Source organism: Macaca mulatta, chromosome 8, assembly GCF_049350105.2.
Source record: "Macaca mulatta isolate MMU2019108-1 chromosome 8, T2T-MMU8v2.0, whole genome shotgun sequence".
NCBI lineage: Eukaryota > Metazoa > Chordata > Mammalia > Primates > Cercopithecidae > Macaca > Macaca mulatta.
In genome coordinates, this window is record NC_133413.1 from 21,021,622 (window position 1) to 21,044,241 (window position 22,620).

Genomic DNA, 22,620 nt, shown 5'->3' on the forward strand with positions numbered 1-22,620 from the left:
GCACCCATAAGAGGAATGGAAAATCAAAATCTGGCAGTATCAAGAACTGGCAAGTACACAGGGAAACATTCTCAAGTACAGCTGGTAGGAGTATATACTGGTATAATCAGTTTCATGGGCATTTAGCAATATGCAGTATAATTAAAGATGCACATAGCCTACCTCATAGTAATTCTGCCTCTAGATATATACTCTGAAGAAATGATCATGTTTACAGCGAGACATGTTCAAGGGTGTACACCACATCATTTTCTGTAATAGTAAAAAAGTTATAGCAAATGTAGAAGAGATGAATAATGATACATGTGCATCATATGCATGTATACATATATATATATATATATAAAATACCGCATGATAGGTAAAATGAATGAGCTTGTCTATATGTACAAGCAAGGACAAATCCCAATAACAACGTTGGAAGAAAACATTACATGTAACAGGATCCCATTTAAATGTTAAGCACAATACTGTATGTTTTCATTACAATATATACGTTTACAGCATAAAATATAGATGGAAATCACAGCTTCAGAAGAGAAGTTCACCCTTGGAGAAGGAGACAAGGAAAGGAAATGGGATCAAAAAGTAACAAAGGGGGCCTTAATTCTATATGGCAGGATTTTCTTTTTTTTTTTTTTTGAGATGGAGTCTTACTCTGCTGCCCAGCCCAGGCTGGAGTACAGTAGCGCCATCTAGGCTCAATGCCAGCTCTGTCTCCTGTGTTCAAGCGATTCTCCTGCCTCAGTCTCCCAAGTAGCTAGAACTACAGGTGCCTGCCAGCACATCTAGATAATTTTTGTATTTTTAATAGAGACGGGGTTTTGCCTTGTTAGCCAGGCTGGTCTCAAACTCCTGACCTCAAGTGATCTGCCTACCTCAGCCTCTCAAAAACACTGGGATTACAGGTATGAGCCACCATGCCTGCCCTGGCAAGTTTTATTTCTTAAGAAAAACAGATAGGAAGTAAATATGGCTGTTAATATTCATTGTACCTGGAGAATAGATACAACATTTGTTATATCACTGGTGTTGTATTTTTCTTGGTACTTTCTTTGTGTTTAAAATATTTCATAAGAAAAATCATTTTTTAATGAAGGGAAAAAATTAAAATTTGTATGATCTCTTTCATGCCTGTGGTTTTGAGGATTTCTGAGATTATTTTGCCTGATTACACTGAGAACTTCAATCTAGCTTCATTAAGGAGACAACTAACTGCTCAACTCAATGTTGTCTATTGCAAGCAGACCAGCACAGTCTCACCAAGAAAGATGCCTCCATGATTAATTTTATGGGTCAACTTGACTGGGCCATGGTCCCAGATATTTGGTCAAAAATTATTCTGGATGTTTCTGGGAAGAATTTTTTGGATGAGATTTGTTTTTATTATTATTATTATTATTATTATTGAGACAGTGTATCACTCTGTTGCCCAGGCTGGAGTGCAATGGCGTGATCTCAGCTCACTGTAACCTCTGCCTCCTGGGTTCAAGCATTTCTCCTGCCTCAGCCTCCCGAGTAGCTGTAGTTACAAGTGTGCACCACCACGTCCAGCTAATTTTTGTATTTTTAGTAGAGATGGGGTTTTGCCCTGTTGGTCAGGCTGGTCTCAAACTCCTGACCTCAAGTGAGCCACCCGCCTTGGCCTCCCAAAGTGCTGTGATTATAGGCGTGAGCCTTTTAAGAGACAAGGTCTTTGTCTGTTGCCTAGGCTGGAGCACAGTGGCACAGTTATAGCTCACTGCAGTCTCGAACTCCTAGGCTCAAGTGATCTTCCCACCTCAGCCTCCTGAGCAGCTGGAACTATAAGCCTGCAGTACCATGTCTGGCTAATTTTTAAATTTTTTGTAGAGACAGGACCTCACTGTTGCTCAGGCTGGTCTGAAATGCCTGGCCTCAAGCAGTCCTCCCTCCTCAGCCTCCCAAAGAACTGAGATTACAGGCATGAGTCACTATGACTGTTTTTTTTCTTTTTTATTTCATAGCAACTATCCTAGAGGATGGGAGGTCATATGTTGTCATGGTTTTGATTTACATTTCCCTAATGACTAGTAATGTTAAGCACCTTTTCATTTGCTTATTGGCCATTTGTATATCTTCTTTGAAAAATGTTTACTTGAACTCTTTGCCCAGTTTTGGATTGGGTTCTTGTTGAATTATAAGAGTTCTCTATACAGTATATTCTGGGTATCAATCCTTTATTAGATATCTAATTTAAAAATATTTTTGCCTGTTTTATGGGTTGCCTTTTTAATCTGTTGAGAGTGTCTTTTGATGTATAAAATGCTTTAATTTTTATGAAGTTCAATGTGCCTATTTTTTTCTTGTGTTGCTGGTGCCTTTGGTGTCATATCTAAGAAATCACTGCCAAATCCAATGTTGTGAAGATTTGACCCTCTGTCTTCTTCAAAAAGTGTTCCAGCTTTAGGTCTTACATTTAAGTCTTTGATCCCTTTTGAGTTAATTTTTATATATGGTGTTAGATAAGGGTCCAACTTCATTCTTTCACACATGGTTATCCAATTTTACCAGCACCATTTGTTGAAATGACTGCCCCTTCCCTGTTGAATGGTGTTGGCCCCTTTGTCAAAATTCATTTGACCACATCTAAGCATTTTTACTTCTGGGTTTTTTATTATAATCTATTGGTCTATAAGTCTGTGTATATGCTGGTACCACGTTGTTCTGATTACTATAGCATTGCGTTAAGTTTTGAAATGACTGTGTGTGAGTCTTCCAGTTTTTTCTTCTATTTTCAAGATTGTTTTGATTATTTGGGGTCTCAAGATTCCACGTGAATTTTTAGATGGGTTTTTCTACTTCTACAAAAAATGTCGTTGAGATTTTGTTAGGGATTACACTGAATCTGTATATCATTTTGAATAGTATTTTTATCTTAAGTTTTCTGATCCATGAACATGGGATGTGTTTTTATTTACTTATGTCTTCTTTATCTCAGCAATGTTTTGTAGTTGGTTTTTTTGTTGTTGTTGTTGCTGTTTTTTTTGTTTTGTTTTGTTTTTTTAGACAGAGTCTTGCTCTGGTGCCTGGGCTGGAACGCTGAAGTGCAGTGGTGTGATCTCTGCTCACTGCAATCTCTGCCTCTCAGATTCAAGCGATTCTCCCATCTCAGCCTCCCAAGTACCTGGGATTACAGGCTCCCACCATCATGTCTGGCTAATTTTTGTATTTTTAGTAGAGACAGGGTTTCACTATGTTGGCCAGGCTGTTACCGAACTCCTGACCTCAAGTGATCCACCTGCTTCAGCCTCCCAAACTTCTGGGATTACAAGCATGAGCCACTGTGCCCAGTCATCAGTGTTTTGTAGTTTTCATTGTATAAGTCTTTCACTTCCTTGGTTAATTCTAAGTATTTTTTTCTGTTTTTTTTTTTTTTTTTTTTTTTTTTTGAGACGGAGTCTCGCTCTGTCACCCAGGCTAGAGTGCGGTGGAGCGATCTCCACTCCAAGCTCCGCCTCCCGGGTTCATGCCATTCTCCTGCCTCAGCCTCCCGTGTAGCTGGGACTACAGGCGCCTGCCACTGCACCCGGCTAATTTTTTGTATTTTTAAAAAATTTTTTTTTATTAATTTTTTTTTTTGAGACGGAGTCTTGCTCTGTCGCCCAGGCTGGAGTGCAGTGGCCGGATCTCAGCTCACTGCAAGCTCCGCCTCCCAGGTTCACGCCATTCTCCTGCCTCAGCCTCCCGAGTAGCTGGGACTACAGGCGCCCGCAATTTTTTGTATTTTTAGTAGAGACGGGGTTTCACTGTATTAGCCAGGATGGTCTCGATCTCCTGACCTCGTGATCCGCCCGTCTCGGCCTCCCAAAGTGCTGGGATTACAGGCGTGAGCCATGGCGCCCGGCCGTAAGTATTCTTTTTGATGATAGTGTAAATGGAATTTGATTTGTAATTTCCTTCTCAGCGTGTTCATTGTCAGTGTATAGAAATGCAACTGATTTTTTGTGTATTGACTGTGTATCCTGCCACTTTACTTAATTCATTTATTAGTTTTAACAGTTTTTTGTGGAATCTTTCTGGTTTTCTACATGGATGATTGTATGATCTGACAACAGAGATAATTTTACTTCTTCTTTTCTAATTTGGATACCTTTTATTTATTTTATCTAACTGCTGTAGCTAGAACTTCCAGGAATAGTTGAATAGAAATGGCGAGAGTGGGCATCCCTACCTTATTTCTGATCTTAGAAGAAATGTCATTCAATACTAACTATGATGTTTGCTGTGGGTTTTTCATACATGGCCTTTACTATGTTGAGGTAGTTTCCTTCTCTTCCTAGTTTGTTGAGTTTTTATCATGATAGGGTGTTGCATGTTGTCAGATACTTTTTCTGCACTGAGATGAGCATGTATTTTTTTCATTTATTCTGTTAATACGGTGTATTACACTGATCAATTTTCATATATTGTACCATCTTGCATTCCAGGAATAAATCCTACTTGTTATGGTATATGATCCTGTTGATATGCTGCTGCATTAATTTTGATAGTAACCATGTTACTGTAATACTATCTTTTATAATTGCCTATGTGTTTACCTTTATTGAGTTACTTGTTTCTTCATTTGGCTTTGAGTTACCGTCTGCATCCTTTCATTTCACCATGTAGCATCCTTGGACATTTCTTGCATGGCAGGTTTACTGGTAACAAACTTCCTTAGCTTTTGTTTACCCAAGAATGTCTTAATTTGTCTCCCACTTTTAAAGGACAATTTTTCCAGGATTGGCCAAAAGAATCAAGAATCAGTAGGATTCTTGATTGACAGTTGTTTTTTCTTTTAGTATTTTGAATATGCAGATAGTCCTAAACTTACAATGGTTTGACTTACGATTTTTTTACCTTATGATGGTGTGAACGTGATACGCATTCAGTAAACACCATACTTCAAGTACCTGTTCAACCATTCTGTTTTTCACTTTCAGTACAATATTCAATAAATTACATGGGATATTCACTTTAAAAATGGTTTTTGTGTTAGATGGTTTTGCCAAACTGTAGGGTAATGTAAATATTCTGACCATGTTTAAGGTAGGCTAGGCTAAGTTATGATGTTCAGTAAGTTAGATGTATGAAGTGAATTTTTGACTGACAATATTCTCAACTTATGCTGGGTTTATAAGGATGTAAACCCCCCATCATAAAATAAGTTGAGGAGCGTCTTTATTGGCTCACTGCTTTCTGTTCTCCAAAACTAGTGATGAGAAATCTGGGGATAATCTTATTGACCATCCCTTGTATGTGATGAGTTGCTTCTCTCTTGCTGCTTTGAAGATTCTTTTTTTTTTTTTTTGAGACAGAGTCTTACTCTGTAACCCTGGCTATAGTATAGTGGTATGATCTCGGCTCACTACAGCCTCGACCTTCCAGGTTCAAGCAGTCCTCCTGCCTCAGTCCTGTCAAGTAGCTGGGACTACAGGCACATGCCACCACACCTGGCCAATCTTTGTCTTTTGACAGTTTGATTGTACCGTGTGTCAGTGTGGGTCTCTTTTAAGTTCATCTCACTTGGATTTCATTGAATTTCTTGGATATTTATATTAATGTCTTTCATCAAATTTGGGAAGTTTTCATTATTTCTTCAAATATTCTCTCTGCCCCCTTCTCCTTTTGATAGTTCCACAAAACATATATTGGGTCATTTGATGCCGTTCCATAGGTGCCTTAGGCTGTGTTCACTTTTCTTCATTTTATTCTTTCTGTTCCTTAAACTCGATAATGTCCATTGTCCTGTCTTCAAGTTCAGTGATTCTTTCTTCTGCCCACTTAAATCTGCCTGTGAATTCCTGTAGCGAATTTTTCATTTTAGTTATACTTTCAGCTCTAGGATTTTTTCCTTTTTTTTTTTTTTTAAGGTTTTCTCTTTATATTTACATTTTGTGCATACATAGTCTTTGAGTAGATCTGTCATCGGGCCTTTTTCATTCCGGGACAGTTTCTGATTTGTTTTCCTTTGAATGGGCCATATTTTTCTTTGGATTTTCATGCATTGTGATTTTTTGCTGAAAACTGGGTATTTGAATGTAATAATGTGGTAACTCTGGGAATCTGATTCTTCCTCTTCCCCAAGGCTTACTATTTTTTTTCTTTCTATTTTTTTGTTTCTATTGTTATAGGCTTTCTCTATGTCAAGGATCAGCCTGAGGTACAAACTTAAGGTCTTCACAGCTCCTTTTTGAGCCTGTACCTTTCCATGGCCATGAATAGTCATGTTGTGATTTTCTCCATATATGCAATTATTTTTGAATGTCCTAGTCTTTAGTGTCTGGCTCCCAAAAGGGGGAAAAAATTAAGGGGGAGGGATTTTGAAATGTAATGACTAGATTACCTAGGTTTGAGTTGGGTTTTCTTCTCTGTAAAATGAGGAGGATAATACTAATCTATGTCATAGGGTTGTTTTTATAAAGTAAATCAGCTAATATTATGTAAAGTGCTTGGAATAGTACCTAATACCTGGTGTTTGTTATTTTGATTTATCAGAATTGTGCAGTTTAAGTTCATCGTTCCTGTTCCCCTACCTTTCTTTTCCTATCATTTTGAGTAACAGTGTAAGTAAGCAGCACTTCAATAAAATAGATTGTAATTACTGCAAAAACTGCCCTATGCTATTTCTACAAGTGTTTATTTGGGGCCTGTCTTTAAAAGCTAGGAGGCCACCTCAGAAGCAAACAGTAATTTGGAAGGACAGAGGGTCAACACCCTCACCAACAGAGAAAGAAGGTTTTTGGGCAAGTTTGGCAGGACATTGCAGGTTAAGGTTGGGCTTGGGTTTGGGAGGGACGGCGCAAAGAGACGGGGGTTAGTGTTAGCGTTTCTAAAGTAATAGCTCCCATTTTCTGGATTTGTGATCTTCTAAATATTGTTATTGCTTAAATCTGCCTAATTTTGTCATCCTTTATCTCTTCTTATCCCGTTGTCCTTGAACGACCATTTTTTCAGGTCGGGACTGTCTTGACCTTCAAATGCAGTGCTTGTTTTATTCATTTGGTTCTTGCATCTGATAGCCAGATTCCAACATTCTTTAAGAAAGACCTTATAGTCTGTAATATCTGTAAACTAAGTAAATAATGTTGGAAAGTCCTTCTGGCCAAACTTAACATCCTGCTGACTGAAGAGTCATCCCAGTTATTCTGGCTTCAGATTATGAGTCTCCAAAGTATGTAGATACATAATTCATTTTACCCACTAATATGCTTTTAAAGTTCCCCAAGACAGGGCCAAAGAATAAATAAAATTGAGATCTGAAGTTCTGTCCGGAACACCACAGGTTCATTTCTTCATTCTATCAATATTTGCCTATTTCTGCTAAAAATAAAGCAATATATTGGAGCCGAGAAACTGGCAGGGACTGGGCGTGGGAAGATGGGTAAAAAGATAGAAATCTGTGTATAAACAAGTTTATGATTTAGAAATTTTCCAATTATAAACAATTTTTAAACAAAATTGTACACATTTGCTTTATGTATCAATAGTTGATCATTATTCCTCTGAAATTTAATGAACACTCTTATTCAAATGTAGATGTAATTAGATTTTTGATGAAATCTCTCCATCTTGATTTGTTTCTTTTAGCTGTCTTTTGCTGTCATGGCATACAACTGAACCTGCCCTCCCGGTGATTTGGTCCCACCAGTACTTTATATATATTTTAAGCTACTTAGCAAGCACATCCTTTTTACTTTGGTGGAATAGCAATATAGTTCACATTTCAGCTTTTTTTTTTTTTTTTTTTTTTTTTTTTTTTTTTTTGAGACAGACTCTTTCTCTGCTACCCAGGCTGGAGTGCAGTGACATGTCAGCTCACTGCAGCCTCCACCTCCCAGGTTCAGATGATTCTCCTGCCTCTGCCTCAGGAGTAGTTGGAATTACAAGGCATGTGCCACCATGCCTGGCTAAGTTTTGTACGCCTGGCTAAGTTTTGTAGAGACCATGTTGTCCAGGCTGGTTTCGAACTTGACTTCAAGCGATCCACCCGCCTCAGCCTCCCAAAGTGCTGGGATTACAGGCCTGAGCCACCACGCCTGGCCACACTCCAGCTATTTTGATTTCTTCCATTTTTTGATACATTCCACTGACTCTTTAGAGGGTTACTCTGAACCTCCTGGAGGTAGTTATTCTCTGGAATTGTTGTTCCCTACAGATGGTTGTTAAGGTAGAATCCTGTGTCCCACTCCTCCCCACTTCCCTTCTATTCCTGACAGTTTGTCACGCACAGCTCCTTCAAAACGGGGACAGATACCACCCCAGACAGAGCGTATGTCACTCAATAGGTTGCATTAAGAAGGGCTCATGGAGGCTTCCCAAAATTTCTTTCAGTCTAAGATCTTAGCAGACCTATGAGTCAGTAGTTCTGATCCTTGACTTATTAAGGAGCTTCTCAGTGATCATCTGTCCTTTGACTATTTTGCTGAAGAATGGAGATTTCTTAATTGTGGGGCCATCAATATTCTGCCTACCTGTCACAAAGGGATTTTCAAGCTTCTGTGTTCACCGAGCACAAAGTAGTTATTTATGTGATTTCTTAAAGCCTCTTTGTTCTTAAACCTCAGATGACATATATATCCTGCCTCATTTACATGGATGATTCACACACTTTATGGAGTAGATATGCTGTGGCCAGCAACAGTATATCACTGCTTGTATGTGGCGGAGAAGGACAGCTGGAAGTCCATTCCCGGGCAGGGCTCCTTTTGGCATGAAGGCTTCACCTACATTAATGTCATTAAAGCAAAGCACATTTTGTCCAAATTATTCTCCATGGTCCCCCTGTAAAATTGCTTAGTATTTGTTCAGATTGTAAAGCAGCTGGAGAAGATGAAACAAAGAGGCTAAAACTACACACATTAATTTGGATTTCGGAAGAGTGAGCTTTCTGCAGAACATTCTATGCAATGCTGGCTTTTTCCTGGAAGAACCTGACTTTTCTCATAAATTACTCAGTGCAGCAGGCTTCCTGCAAAAATGCCACTCTGTTTGCCAGTAATGTGGAGAATAGCCCATTGGCCCCAAGCTCTTCCTTGGGTTTTTGCCGATGATGCACTGGAGTCCTCATCCTGACACTATGACAGGATGGCAGTGGCTGTGCCTGGGAGCCCCAAGCTTCCCACTACACACACCCAGGACTGGACCCTTCTAGTTCCCTGTCGTGCTCTTGGAGTCCTGAGGTTGCCTAAAGGGGCCTCAGTGGCAAGGGACAGGTACAGTGGGTGTGTGAGAACCTAAGAAGAGAGATTCTGTTTTGGGGGTTTCACCTGGAATTTTGAATAGAAAAGGGATTCTACTGTTTTAGTATTTTAAAAGGCATGTGTTTGTCTTCAAACTTTTGTCATCACATGCTTTTAAAAAAAAAAAAAAAAAAGGTCTTGCTCTGTCACTCAGGTTGGAGTTCCATGGTGTGATCACAACTCACTGCAGCCTTGACTATCTGGGCTCAGGTGATTCTCCCACCTCAGGCTCCTGAGCAGCTGGGAATGTGGGTGTGTGCCACCACACCCAGCTAATATTTTTTGTTTTTTTCTTTGTAGAGATGGGGTCTTGCCATGTTGCCCAGGCTAGTCTCAAACTCCTGGTCTCAAGTGATCCTCCCACCTCAGCCTCCCAAAGAGCTGAGATTACAGGTGTGAGACAGGGCACCTGGCCATGACCATCAAATGCCTTAATTTTTATTTGTGTACTATCACATGCTTTCTTGACAGTTTCTTCTGACACAGCCAGGTGATGCCACCTCAGTTCTTTATGCCAAGGGAAAGTAAGTAAATAGTGGTTAAGAGCATGTCCCTGGGGCCACAGTGCCTGGCTTCAAAATCTGAGTTCCCCCGTTAATTAGCTGTGTGGCTTCAGGCAGTCACATGACTGTTTCCTTCTGTCCCTGATATGTATAATGCAGATCATTAGGGGTTGTTCCTGCTTCAGTATGTGGATGTAATTTGTTGTTAATATTTGTAAAGCATGAAGAACTGTGTGGCACATAATAAGCCCTAGTTAACAAGTGTTAGCCATTTAAGATAATGAAGTGAGGATGAATAATGCTAATAGTTCTGATCCTTGACTTACTAAGGAGCTTCTCAGTCCTCAGCAGCATGAATGCTAAGCTTAGATTTTGGAAGAGTCACTGTCCCCACATCAAGGCATACTACACATCTGTAACCAGTGAAAAATGCATCTTCTTTAAGTTGCCAAGGTGAGAAATGAACACTGCTTTGTGAAATAAAGACCTATTTTATTTTCAGTTCGTTCCACGAAAATTCCATAAGCCTGGTGGGTTAAAAAGCAAAACCCTACAATAGGAGACAAAAACCCTGGAAGTGTCATTTGCTAATCCTGCAAGCTTGGGTACTTGCCTTTTCTGCGTTAATTTCCTCATCTATAAAATAGAGATGATGATAACATCAGCTCTGCTTTTTAGAGAAAACAACTCTAAAATGCAGTGGAAGCACGCTGAACAGTATGGTACGCCAGTGCAAAGCAGGTGTTTTGTCTGAGAGAATGGGTGACAGCGTGGGCCCTGAGGTCAGCCAGCCTGGGTCTAATCCCAGTGCTTCTCCTGACCTACCCGAATGACCTTCAGCAGGGTATGCAAGTTTTCTCATCCATTATTTGAGGATAATAACAATATGTCTATGTAGGGTTGCTGTGAAGATGAAAGGAAGTAATACAAACTTTATTTGGCTGTCTTCCATTTGATTTTTAAACACACATTTTCCAGACACAGGAGTTGTACAAATGTACCCAAATAATATTTAGACCTGGTGGCACTTCATAGAAAGACGAAATGCATCTCTTGTCCCTGTGATCACAATTCTTAGACTATAGGAAGTGGCTGCACCGAAGTGTCCCAGAGAAGGAAGTTTCTGACTTGATTATCAGACACAAGCATTCATTAAACCCTTTTCTGGCCATCTTCTAAGTGGCAGGTGCTGAGTGTGTAAAAATAAATAAGATGGAGTAGTTGGCCTCGAGGAGGTCACAAGGAAGTCGGGGAGGGCAGGACAGTTATGGCAGAAAGTTCTGTGAATTCTTGGATAGAAGCGAAAACTAGCTGAGTACACAGATGGAGATCAGTACAGGTGAGACCCTGCATTGACCACTTGAGTGCTCAGATGGACGTGGCAGCAGGTGCACAGCAGGTCTAGGAGAAACTGAGACTGACTGCCCAGGCTAGGATCAGGACGTGTCATGCTCTTGAGTTGAAGCTTGCCGAGTGAGTAGGAGTTTTCCAGGAGGAAGCTGTGGAGAAAGATACCACTGAACCGCTTTGTGGGGCAGTTATTACCACTTGGATTTCCAACTGGAGCCTACTGGAGTTTGAGTTACTTTCAGGTTCTTGGGTATGTTTACCCTCTCCTATGCAAAAAGTAGTTCCCTGGGGCCTTTACCTGGGCAAAATGTTCATTCTAGAGAGGTTTAGAGCTACACTATCCAGTTAGGGTAGCCCCTAAACACAGGTGGCTTTTGACATCAAAATGAATCAGAAATAAGCCCTATTTCAGTGCTCAGCAGCACATGTGGCACTATTTGCATTATCACACAGAGAGCAGAGTAGGACCTTCTCCAGCTGTGACGAACCCCTGTGCTGGTGCTCTTGTGTAGGCTCTCAGGAGTTTCAGTTCCTGCTCTGCCCCAGGCTCTTGAGGGCCAGACGCTGCCCATCAGACCTCACGCAGTAACATCTGCTTTCTTCTGGGCTGCCAGAGGTCTGCCAGTCCCGGCCTGGATTCAACTGTAAAATCAACAGACTGTTGCCTGGGTGAAAATCTGGTTCACTAAACTGATGGACTAAAATATTCCAACCTGGGCACCATGGCGAAACCCCATCTCTACAAAAATTTGCCGGGCACAGTGGCACGTGCCTGCAGTCCCAGCTACCCAGGAGGTTGAGGCTGCAGTGAGCCATGATCGCATCACTGCACTCCAGCTTGGGCAATGGGGTAAGACCCTGTCTTAAAAAAAAATTATTTATCCCTTTTCACTAGCACAGAAATCCTCCTAGGACCTCAGGTTTGGTTCTTTTAAGCTGTGTGGAGAGAGATCAGGTCAGAGGGAAGCAGCACCAATGTCATGGCCTTTAGGGCTGGGGGGAAGACCCCTGCTTCAGAATTCTTAGAGTTGTGCAAAGGGCAGCTTGGGGGATAAGTACCATGAGAAGGTTGACTGAGGCCGGGTGCGGTGGCTCACACCTATCATCCCAGCACTTTGGGAGGCCGAGGTGGGCAGATCACTTGAGGCCAGGAGTTTGAGATCAGCCTGGCCAACCCAGCACTTTGGGAGGCCAAGGTGGGCAGATCACTTGAGGCCAGGAGTTTGAGATCAGCCTGGCCAACATGGTGAAACCCTGTCTCTACTAAAAATACAAAAAATTAGCTGGGCATGGTAGTGGGCTCCTATAACCCCAGCTACGCAAGAGGCTAAGGCATGAGAATCGCTTGAACCCAGGAGTCAGAGATTGCAGTGAGCTGAGCTCGCACCACTGCACTGCAGCTTGAGTGATTGTTTAAAAGAAAAAGAAAACATTGATTGAGTCCTCAGTGATCAGTATCTAACCTAGGATTTTGGTTTTGTGCTCAAGAATTCCCTATCCCAGCAGATAAACCTAACTGCTTGCCAGTAATCACAACCAGGACACCCCAAATGCACACGCTGCCCCTGATGGATTCATGACAAATTGTACATTGACCTGTGTATTTAGCTGCACCAAGCTGGTTTGCTATTAAGGAATAGTAATCCTCTTATAAAGCAAAAGAAGCAAAGACAAACTACCTCTTGGATCATTCAAAGCCTAGTCTCCAGGGCACTTCCCTTTGGAACCTGCCCAATCCCATGGTATACAAGGAGTCTCTGCTATGACCTGTGCTTTGCCACCAATACGTTTGATTGGGTCCTGGTGTCCCAGGAGATTAGGTGGCACCAAGATCTGTGCGTAAGGCTAACAGGCTTTTGGAAAGTTTCAGTTATAGTAACTACGACCTCATCTTAAAAGGCATTTGACCTTAGTTAGCTCAGGTTTGGTGATAATTTTCCAGAATAGCTTTTATTTTAGGAATTCAGATTCATCTGGATAATTTCCAGATGTCATAAATTATAACATCTGCCCCATCTGTTGAAACAACCTGGAATTTCATAGTGAGCCATCAGTCTAGGAGGAGGGACTAATCTTTCTCCAGAATGCTGCTTCTCCTCCAATCGTGGCTTCTTGTTTCTGAAGGGCACTTTTCAGGGTCATTGAAAAGCATCCCTGGGTTTCAGAGACAGCCTCATACAGTGTCTTCAGAGATTTGCCATGTGCAGTCCCCACATGGGCTGGTACCTGGTGCCTTGTTTCAATGTATGGTTGTCATTTGTAATTTATCAGTGGGACCAGGTATGCTTAGGAAGGGGAAATAGACACACAGAAGCAGCAGCCCGTATCTGATGGAACTAGATAGCCATGATTTGAGTACCTCATGTGGATAGTGGAGCATCTGAACCAAGAGGCTCCTTCAGTGTCCGTGGTGCCTGCAGTGTCCAGTGGGTCTGTCTCAGTGGGGAAGGGGTGAAAAAGCCACTGGACGTGATGGGTACAAGGCATGTGCATCAGTCATCTGCTGGGAATGGGTATAATAGAGCCAGAGCCCCTAGGAGCAAGGCCCTGGTCTGTTTCAAGGACATTGACTATCTGCATGTCGGGGAGACCGGCCTTTTTCATCCACTCCCAGCTCTTACCTGGAGCTCACACTGGGTTGACCTTCCTACACGGGGACTCTGCAGTGGGACATCTGGGGTCTATGTCCTCCCAAATAGGAAACAGGAGAAGAGGAGGCAGGAGAAGGGCTGGTCGGATGATCTTGGCTAGGAGAAAACAATTTTTAAAATCCTCCTGTCATTCAAGGTCTGTTTATAGAAGAGAGAACAGAAATGGTTTTATTTTACTCTGGAGGGAGTTCACTTCCCCATTAACTGTACTAACAAGACAAAAGGGCTCTGGGAGCCGATTGCCTTTTCCTAAGGTGGTTCTGTTACTGTTTTGTTTTCCTAATAATAAGGTACTGAGTATCAACAGGGAGCCAACAAGGCAAGAGTTTTATCTGTTGAAATGAAAAAGGGCACGCGTAGAACGCTGTTCCTCCCTCCCAGATCACAGCTCACTGAATAATTCATTGACTTCCCCATCTTTCCAAGATGCGTTTCTGCACTTTCTATGAGTTTTACAGCATTATCTATTCATCGACGAATTATGATGGGAATAAAAAATTTGGAACATGAGTCACACCTCATGAGTTTGGACTAACTGGGGAAAAGGCTGGTCTGGAGTAAGAGTGTGAATTCATGATGTCTATATATAACTTCATATATGTATATGAAGACACACATATAGTTTTATTCCTTTAAATGCCAGTGTAGTGTCATTCAGCAGTAGCTACAGTCTAAGGTACTTTACAGAACTGAGTCTGACTTGGCTCTGTCACTAAATTGCTGCGCCTCCCACACCAGGGACTCTCAACTTCAGCACTACTGCTATTTGGGGCTGGATCATTCTTTGTCTCATAGGCTGTTTAGCAACATCCCTAGCCTCTACCCACTAGATGCTAGTGGCATCCTCCATCCATGACAATCAAAGGTCTCTCTCAGACACTGTCCTGGTTGAGAACCACTGTCCTAGACCAAGTCAAATCACGCCCCAGGCCATTGAGTCCTTGTTGGTAAACTGAGGTGGCCTAGGGAGAGTATCTTAAAATCCCCCCCCAGATCAAACATTCCCAGGATGAGCATCAATGCATCCCGCTAGACCCTCATAAACTGTCTAACACCTGCGTGAAATGGGTATATAAAGTGGAAATATGTTCCTCTTAAGGTTGACATTTAAGCTCTCATGTATACCTCCATACATGGTTTTTATACAGTTTGCCTCTGTAACCTATTCATGTCTAATTAGCAAATACCCGCAGAATATTCCATATTCCTAAGAAGCCCAAAACAGACTTAAAATTGCGCTTACTGTGTCTTATTTGTCACTGACTATCCATGCAACTGGATTTAACAGAGGAGAGTTTGGGAAATGATTTGGCTGAAATACCTGCCTTTTTTTGCTTTGCCACAGGAATTCTCACACTCAAGAAAGCAAATGAACTTCTTCTGAGCACAGGCATGCCCGGCAGTTTTCTCATCCGAGTCAGTGAAAGGATCAAAGGCTATGCCCTGTCCCACCTGTCAGAGGACAGCTGTAAACATTTCCTCATCGATGCCTCTGCAGACTCCTACAGCTTCCTGGGCGTGGACCAGCTGCAGCACGCCACCCTGGCGGATTTGGTGGAATATCACAAGGTGAAGCAATGCATAAACTTAATTTGCCTTCTGAGTTACTGTCCTGTAGCAGCTCTAACAGTGAATGACAATGACAAGGAAAAGGACTGAGACAAGTACGTGGGGCGGGGGGGTTGTCTTTGGTAATTGTTCCTGATAATCAGGATTGTTAATTGCGTTTCATTTATCTTAGAACCTAGTTCTTCCTTAAATACTCAGGGAACCCCACTGGGGCAGAGAATACAGGAAATGCTAAAGAAAAGAAAAAATAAAAGCTGTAGCCACATGGATCACATATGACAGCAGTCCCTAACCTTCCTGGATGACAATTTCTCCACGGACTAGGGGTTGGGGGATGGTTTCAGGATGATGTAAGCACATTACATTTATTGTGCATTTTATTTCTATTATTACATTGTTATATGTAATGAAATAATAATACAGTTCAATCAAGTGTAGAATCAGTGGGAGCCCCGAACTTGTTTTCCTGCAACTAGACGGTTCCATCTGGAGGTGATGGGAGACAGTGACAGATCATCAGGCATTAGATTTTCATAAGGAGCACACAACCTAGATCCCTCACATGCACAGTTCACAATAAGATTGGTGTCCAATGAGAATCTAATGCTGCCACTGATCTGACAGGAGGCAGAGCTCAGGCAGTAATGTGAACGACAGGGAGCGGATGTAAATACAGATGAAGCTTCACTCCACTGCTCACCTCCTGTCCAGTTCCTAACAGGCCACAGACTGGTACTAGGTCCATGGCCCTGAGGTTGGGGACCCCTGACCTATGAGAACAGTCTTAAGTTAGAACTCAAGCCCTGGAGGGAAAGAGAGTACCCTGGCCACATGTGGATAAGAAAAATGCCTCTTAAGATGATCATAAACCACGAAAGCTTTGTGTAAATCCTGGCTAGGCAGCTAGTGATGTCCTCTGAGGAAGTAGGAAGAGCATGTGGTTGCTACTTACACTGTTTGACCCTGTGCCTTCTGATTGACAGGAGGAACCCATCACTTCCCTGGGAAAGGAGCTCCTCCTCTATCCCTGCGGTCAGCAGGACCAGCTGCCTGACTACCTGGAGCTGTTTGAGTGACAGCCTCCATCACGGTCATCCTACAGCCTCCAGCTGGGTTTTCCCCTGGACAAACGCCACCGCAGCATTTATGTGTGAAGCCAAAAGCACCCTGCAGCAGAGCCAGTACTGATCAACTGAAAGCGTCCATGGAATCCTCACTGACACCTCTCTTCTGCACAAATACTGGAATTCAGTGTCAAGAGAAAATGACCTCTGCTCATATTCACTCCAAAAGTAAAGGGAGAAGAGTCTCAATTTCAGCAAGCATCTGTCATGAAGGGTATGACCTTAATGATATATATAAAACAAACGAAGAAATGGAAACCTTTTAGAAATGAAGGTGTACTTGAAAACCAGTATCTTTGTGAAGTATCATATGACCCCTGTACTCCCTCTGTATCATCTCGGGAGGTTTCAGGGGCCTGTCAAGTTTCACACTGGCTTTGGAATGCTGGCAAAAAAAAAAAAAAAAACCTTTTCCTGGCTGAGATGATGCTTAAAACACACCTCTCTTACTGTACATGTTGGAACCAGGATACGAGAGACATAGAAAAACAGAAGTCATGAATGTAAATGGAATGAGAAGTTTTAAAACATAGAATGAGCGGCTTAACATGCATAAAAATACAGATGGACCTGCAGGAAAGTGAGCACACATCACTGAGTTTGTTTTCTTGTTCTGGAGAATGGGGCCACAGCTTCCCTGGCCTCCCCTGGCTCTAGAGTGCACCAAAAGGACAAAGCATCTGCACATGTATTTTTATTTTTTTTTATCAGTAGTGCATAGACCAGAACAGAATAAGCAGGCTGTTTGGATGCTACTTGTGGTTGGATTGTGTTCCCCCAAAATAGATAGTGAAGTCTTAACCCCCATCCCCGTGAATGTGACCTGGTTTGGAAATAGGGTCTTTGCAGATATAGTCAAGTTAAGATGAGGTCACACTGGATTAGGGTAGACCCTAAATCCAATGACTTACATCCTCAGGAGAAGAGAGAGGTTTGATAATAGAGACAAATGCAGTGGGAAGACGACCAGGGGACAAGAGGCAAGTTGGAGTGATGCAGCCAGAAGGGAAGGGACACCAAGATCGCTGGCCACCAACAGAAGCCAGGAGAGACGCATGGGACAGGTTCCCCCCAAGCCTCAGAAGGAAGCATGGCCCTGACTTTGGAATTCCAGACTCCAGAACCGGGAGAATAAATTTGTTGTTTTAAGCTGCTTAGTTCATGCTGATTTGTTACTATAGCACCAGAAAGCTAATACAGTCGTTTATGTAATTACATAACTTGACACACAGGATTGACCCGTTAATTGCTGCCCAGTCCACCATTTTCATAATGAAGTAGAAATGGGAGGTAAGAAAAACATTCCAGCCAGTTCTGTTTAGCCCTGGGACACGTATTTGTCCTATCAGGAATCTTATGCCCTGCTGCACGCCCCACCCACCTTGGTCCACTCCCAGTCCGGGAATGGACTCTGGACAGGGACTGAGGTGGCTCTGAGCCACTGGAGATCATTTTTCTGGGAGGATGGAAATTGGCTAGGACCTCTGGCCTAACTCTGTAGGTCAACACTCTTTTACATTGCCTTTTAATAAAAGCAGAATGATACAACAGTGTGGTCATGAGCTTGTTGGTTGCATCCAGCACTGACAGAGAAGGGGATGGTTGGCATGTGTGTTCTAATGAGAAAGAGGATGATGTTTATTTTTAGAGAGAGGGTCTTGCTCTGACACCCTGGCTGGAGTGCAGTAGTGCGATCACAGCTCACTTCAGCCTCGAACTCCTGGCCACACGTGATCCTCCTGCCTCAACCTCCCAAAGTGCTAGGATTACAGATGTGAGATACTATGCCAGGTAGAGCTAGCTTTGAAACACAGATCATTGTTTAACTCTTTCTTGAAATGTTCCATGTGGTTTATATTGTTAAACTATTGTAAGGATCCATCTGTTTTTTGTTCCTATTACTCAACAATCATGGCATTATTGAGAAACTTCTCATCTCTTCCCACCATTTTCTGTGTAACCTTGGACGGGACGTTTTATCTCTGAGCCTCAGTTTTTGCTTCTGAACAACAAAATATGATTTAACTGGGTGATCTTTATTATTTTCATGCAATTCTGAAATTTTAAGTTTCCAGTGCTTCTCACTGGAATGAATGGAAAGTACCCCCTTGTCACTAATAATTAGGAAGACGTAAGATTCTAGTACAGGACGGGTGCGGTGACTCACACCTACAATCCCAGCACTTTGGGAGGCCAAAATGGGTGGATCATGAGGTCACCAGTTCAAGACCAGCCTGGCCAACATGCTGAAACCCCGTCTCTACTCAAAATACAAAAATTAGCCAGGGACGGTAGCGTGCACCTGTGATCTCAGCTACTCAGGAGGCTGAGGCAGGAGAATTGCTTGAATCTGGGAGGCAAAAGTTGCAGTGAGCAGAGATTAGGCCATTGTACTCCAGCCTGGGCTACAGAGCAAGACTCTGTGTTGGGGGGGGGGAAAGAAATCCAGTACCCTCCTGTGCCTACAGTTATCTTGTAGGAAATAAGTGTGCCCATATCCAGCTATAACTACACAAAGCAACATCCTACTAAAGGAAGATTTAGAAAACAGGAAGTTGCCCAACTGAATTAACCCATTACTACAAAGGGGAGTAGATGTGGGTTCTGGACTAGTTTATCCTATTTGTTGCTGACAGAAAAATACACTGTCACTGTTGGATGATATGATGGCATGAATGATAGTTGAAATTCTTAGGGAAGGAGAATGGTTTACAGATTTCAGAAACTGATTTCAACTGAATGGGATTCTGGAGGCCTGAACTGTCATCCGAGCTGTGCTGTGGTCTCAGTCCTGCCTACATCTACCCTGAGTTACGGTCTAAGGTGAAGATGTCCAAACTCTGATCGATCCTGGTCTCCTCCTGTTGCCTCCGCAAGCCCAGCTCCTTGACCTGCCTGCGCAAGGTTTCTGGGTCTAGGAATGCTGGCCTCATGTTACTGTCCTGGTTCTCAAGCCTAGGGGCTCTGGTCTGCATACCCTGACTCACTGGGCCTGTGCCCAAATGCTACTCCCTGCCCATCTAGATTCTTCTCTCCCACAATTCTGGAATCTCCCTCCCACAGTCATGTAAGATTTTCTGGCTGCCACCGTATTGCCAGATGCTCACAGATGCATCAGGTCACCTGCAAGGACCCTGCTTCTGGCCTCCTATCCTACCCTGCTGCAGTACGATGCACAAAGAAGGTCACTTGGCCCCCAGTGTCACCAGCAGTGCTAGCTAGGCAGTCTCAAGAAGTGTTTTCTGGTCAGGCACGGTGGCTCATGCCTGTAATCCCAGCACTTTGGGAGCCAAGGCAGGTAGATCACAAGGTCAGGAAATTGGGACCATCCTGGCCAACACGGCGAAACTCAGTCTCTACTAAAACAAACAAACAAACAAACATGCTTTCTGGCTCAGAGCTTACCCTAAAAAGTGAGAAAACACAGGGTAAGTTAGGAAAAAAAAAAGATCAGAGAAGTCAGGTCACCAAAAATACCTCCAGGACATTTCTACCCAAAATTGCCTATCTGAGCTAATGCTTTGGAATTAAGCATCCTTTGCTAATATGACATGAAATCTTTTAGGTTAAAAAAAAAATTATGGCTTCAAGTTTTGCAATTGCCACCTTTTGCAAAGGCTGTTTTCTTAATGCACTGGAGTCCAAACATGTTTTATGGCCCATACACACGGATTTTCAGGCTCCTGCTACTTGGTGACAGAGAAGACACAAATGCATGTGTTATGCATGGATACGTTTCCATGGGGCCTCTTTGCTTTCATATTTATCCAGAACGTGGTAAATGCTTTCCTTTCAGGCTGCAATTCACGGGGTTTGTTTTGTTTTGTTTTCTACAACTGTATCTTTAAATAATCTGTTTGAATTTAGCTTTTCTCTTCGTCGGGAATAGCTATAAATGTTTGATTTTTCTTTGCTTTTCATGTGGTATTCTCACCCCCATTGTTTTCATCTCTCCCTTCTTTTCTGTTGTATTTTAGGAGAGCTCTTGCATCTGTCCTTTCCCCATCAGAGATTAAATTTTCTACAATGTTAATTCTGCACTGCACTGCCTCCAGGTGGATTTTAGTACCACTTTTACATTTCCAGCTACTTCCCATCCTACCTTCTCTTCCTGTGCAGGGATCTTTAGGCTTCCCACTGCTTCCCCAGACTGACAATTGTCAGGAAGCTTAAATGATAAAAGTACCCTATTCTAATTGTGGCAAAAACACATTATTTGATAATCAGGCTGCTGGATATAGTAGAGAGCAGGCCCAGCAGGTTTGGGGTGGGGTCCTGGCTATACCATAACTAACTGTGTGGAGTCGTTAAAGAAAAACAGTAACTAAGCCTGTCTGAGCTTCAGTTTCATCTCTCAGACAGATGTTACTCAAGTCACCTGGGTTCTGAAGATTAGGAAAGAAATATGTTAAATATCTGGCATCCAGAAAGCTCTCCATGGGCCCAGCATGGTGGCTTACACCTGAAATCCCAGCTCCTTGGGAAACTGAGGCAGGAAGATTGCTTGAGCCCAGGATTTTGAGACCAGTCTGACCCACATAGTGAGACCCCATCTCTACAAAAAAATACCAAAATTAGCCAGGTGTGATTGGCATGTGCCTGTAGTCCCAGCTACTTAGGAGGCTGAAGTCAGAGGATCACTTGAGCCCAAGAGTTCGAGGCTGCAGTGAACTATGATTGTATTACTGCACTCCAGCCTGGGTGACAGAGTGAGACCCTTTCTTTACAAAGAAAAGAAAAGGAAAGCAAGCCAGCTCTCCATAAATAGTAATTGGGTAATTGCCTTTTCCTTTTCCTAGTGAGTTATGAGTCCAACAAAACCAGGATCCTTGCACTGCAAACTTCCCCTTTGTCAACTCAGTTTATGTGACCACTGGGCTGTTTATCCCCTATCCTTGTTTCCTAGAATTTCTGAGATGAATTTTAAGAAGGAAGAGGAAACTTCTGAAGAGTAAGGGATTTAATGACCAACCACACAATACATTCATTTGCCAGTTGACCTGCAGAGAATGGGCTCACTTGGTCTGGATCTGAGGTGGCACAGAGGGGCTTTTTCTAATGTCTGATTTTGACAATCCCCAAATTAGCAGTAACCAGTTTTTACCCACAAATCAGCCATTGTCCAACTGGCTCTGCTGCCTCGTGATTCCTGATTACAAATCCCCAAGTATTTGCCTCCCATTTCGACCAGGAGACATCACAAACCCAGCTCCCTTTGAGATGAACTCTGCCTGTCTCCCAGCTAGGTCAGGCAATGCCAAGCAAACTCCCCCACATTCTGTTTTTCTCAGTCTAAATCAGCTTTGGCTTTTCTTCAATTGGGAGGATGTTTCTTGTGAAATCTTCTCACCAATGAAGTTGAGATCCTGGGAGCCCTGCATGGGCCTGCACCTCAATAACCAGACAGAATGGCAAATGCCTTGCCCTCCAGGGGTGCCCTCCCAATGGTGTGCCAGCGCTCGAGAAAAGCTTTGCAACCAAGCCGCTCCCTGCTGCTTCCGACAGCCCGCCATGCCAGGGCTGTGATTTTGACGTAGCTTCATTTGAGGCTGATAAAGAACAAGTGATGTAAATAAGCTTTTTCTTCAGCCTTTCTTTGAACTTAATTTGGGTGTTTTTCTGGTTTTTCATTGACTTATTTAATCCATTTCAAATGGGCTTTAACATCTAAGCAGGCCAGATGATGTTTACTGTTGTCATTTTTGAAACCCTGGAGTGACAGGGTGAGTTGGCAGTGGGGGTAGAAGCTTCAGGAATCACAATGGAGGTGGAGGAAGTGGCCTGGCATGGCTGCACTTCATTCCAAGCTCAAGTATCTGACTCAGGTTGATGAAGAATAAATCCAGTTCACCAGACATCCCACCCAGGCTGAAGGTCGTTCGGTTAGTCCCGGACAGAGGCTGCCATGGATGGCTGGCCCTCACTGAGTCCCTGGGGCGACTGTGGAGGCTGGAGAAAGGTCTTCAAGAAGCACTACTTCTCTCCCCAGAGCAATGCCCGCCCTTCCCAGGCTGTGACCTTCCCCAAGGCGGCCCTGCCCTGCCCCTCCTCCCCTACAGTTCTGTCCACCTTCTTGCTAGAATAGCAGACAAGGCCATACACAGCCGAGGAGACACTGGGGGTGACTACTCCAGAGGGCGTGTTCAAAGGATCGGTAATGCACAGTTTGAAAGGCACCTCT

The 22,620-nt window shown here is 42.9% G+C and overlaps 1 protein-coding gene across 6 annotated transcripts in view; it reads left to right on the forward strand.

Moving 5' to 3' along the window:
* SH2D4A (SH2 domain containing 4A) overlaps nt 1-17,588 on the forward strand; it is an 83,634-nt gene extending 66,046 nt beyond the window's left edge. For all 6 annotated transcript variants that reach the window (XM_015144873.3, XM_077943122.1, XM_077943124.1 and 3 more), the window contains 2 exons: nt 15,092-15,315; nt 16,299-17,588. In XM_015144873.3, the coding sequence (XP_015000359.3) occupies nt 15,092-15,315; nt 16,299-16,391 (317 nt within the window). In that variant the 3' untranslated portion in view covers nt 16,392-17,588. The remainder of the gene's footprint in view (nt 1-15,091; nt 15,316-16,298) is intronic.
* Nucleotides 17,589-22,620: the final 5,032 nt, after the last annotated feature.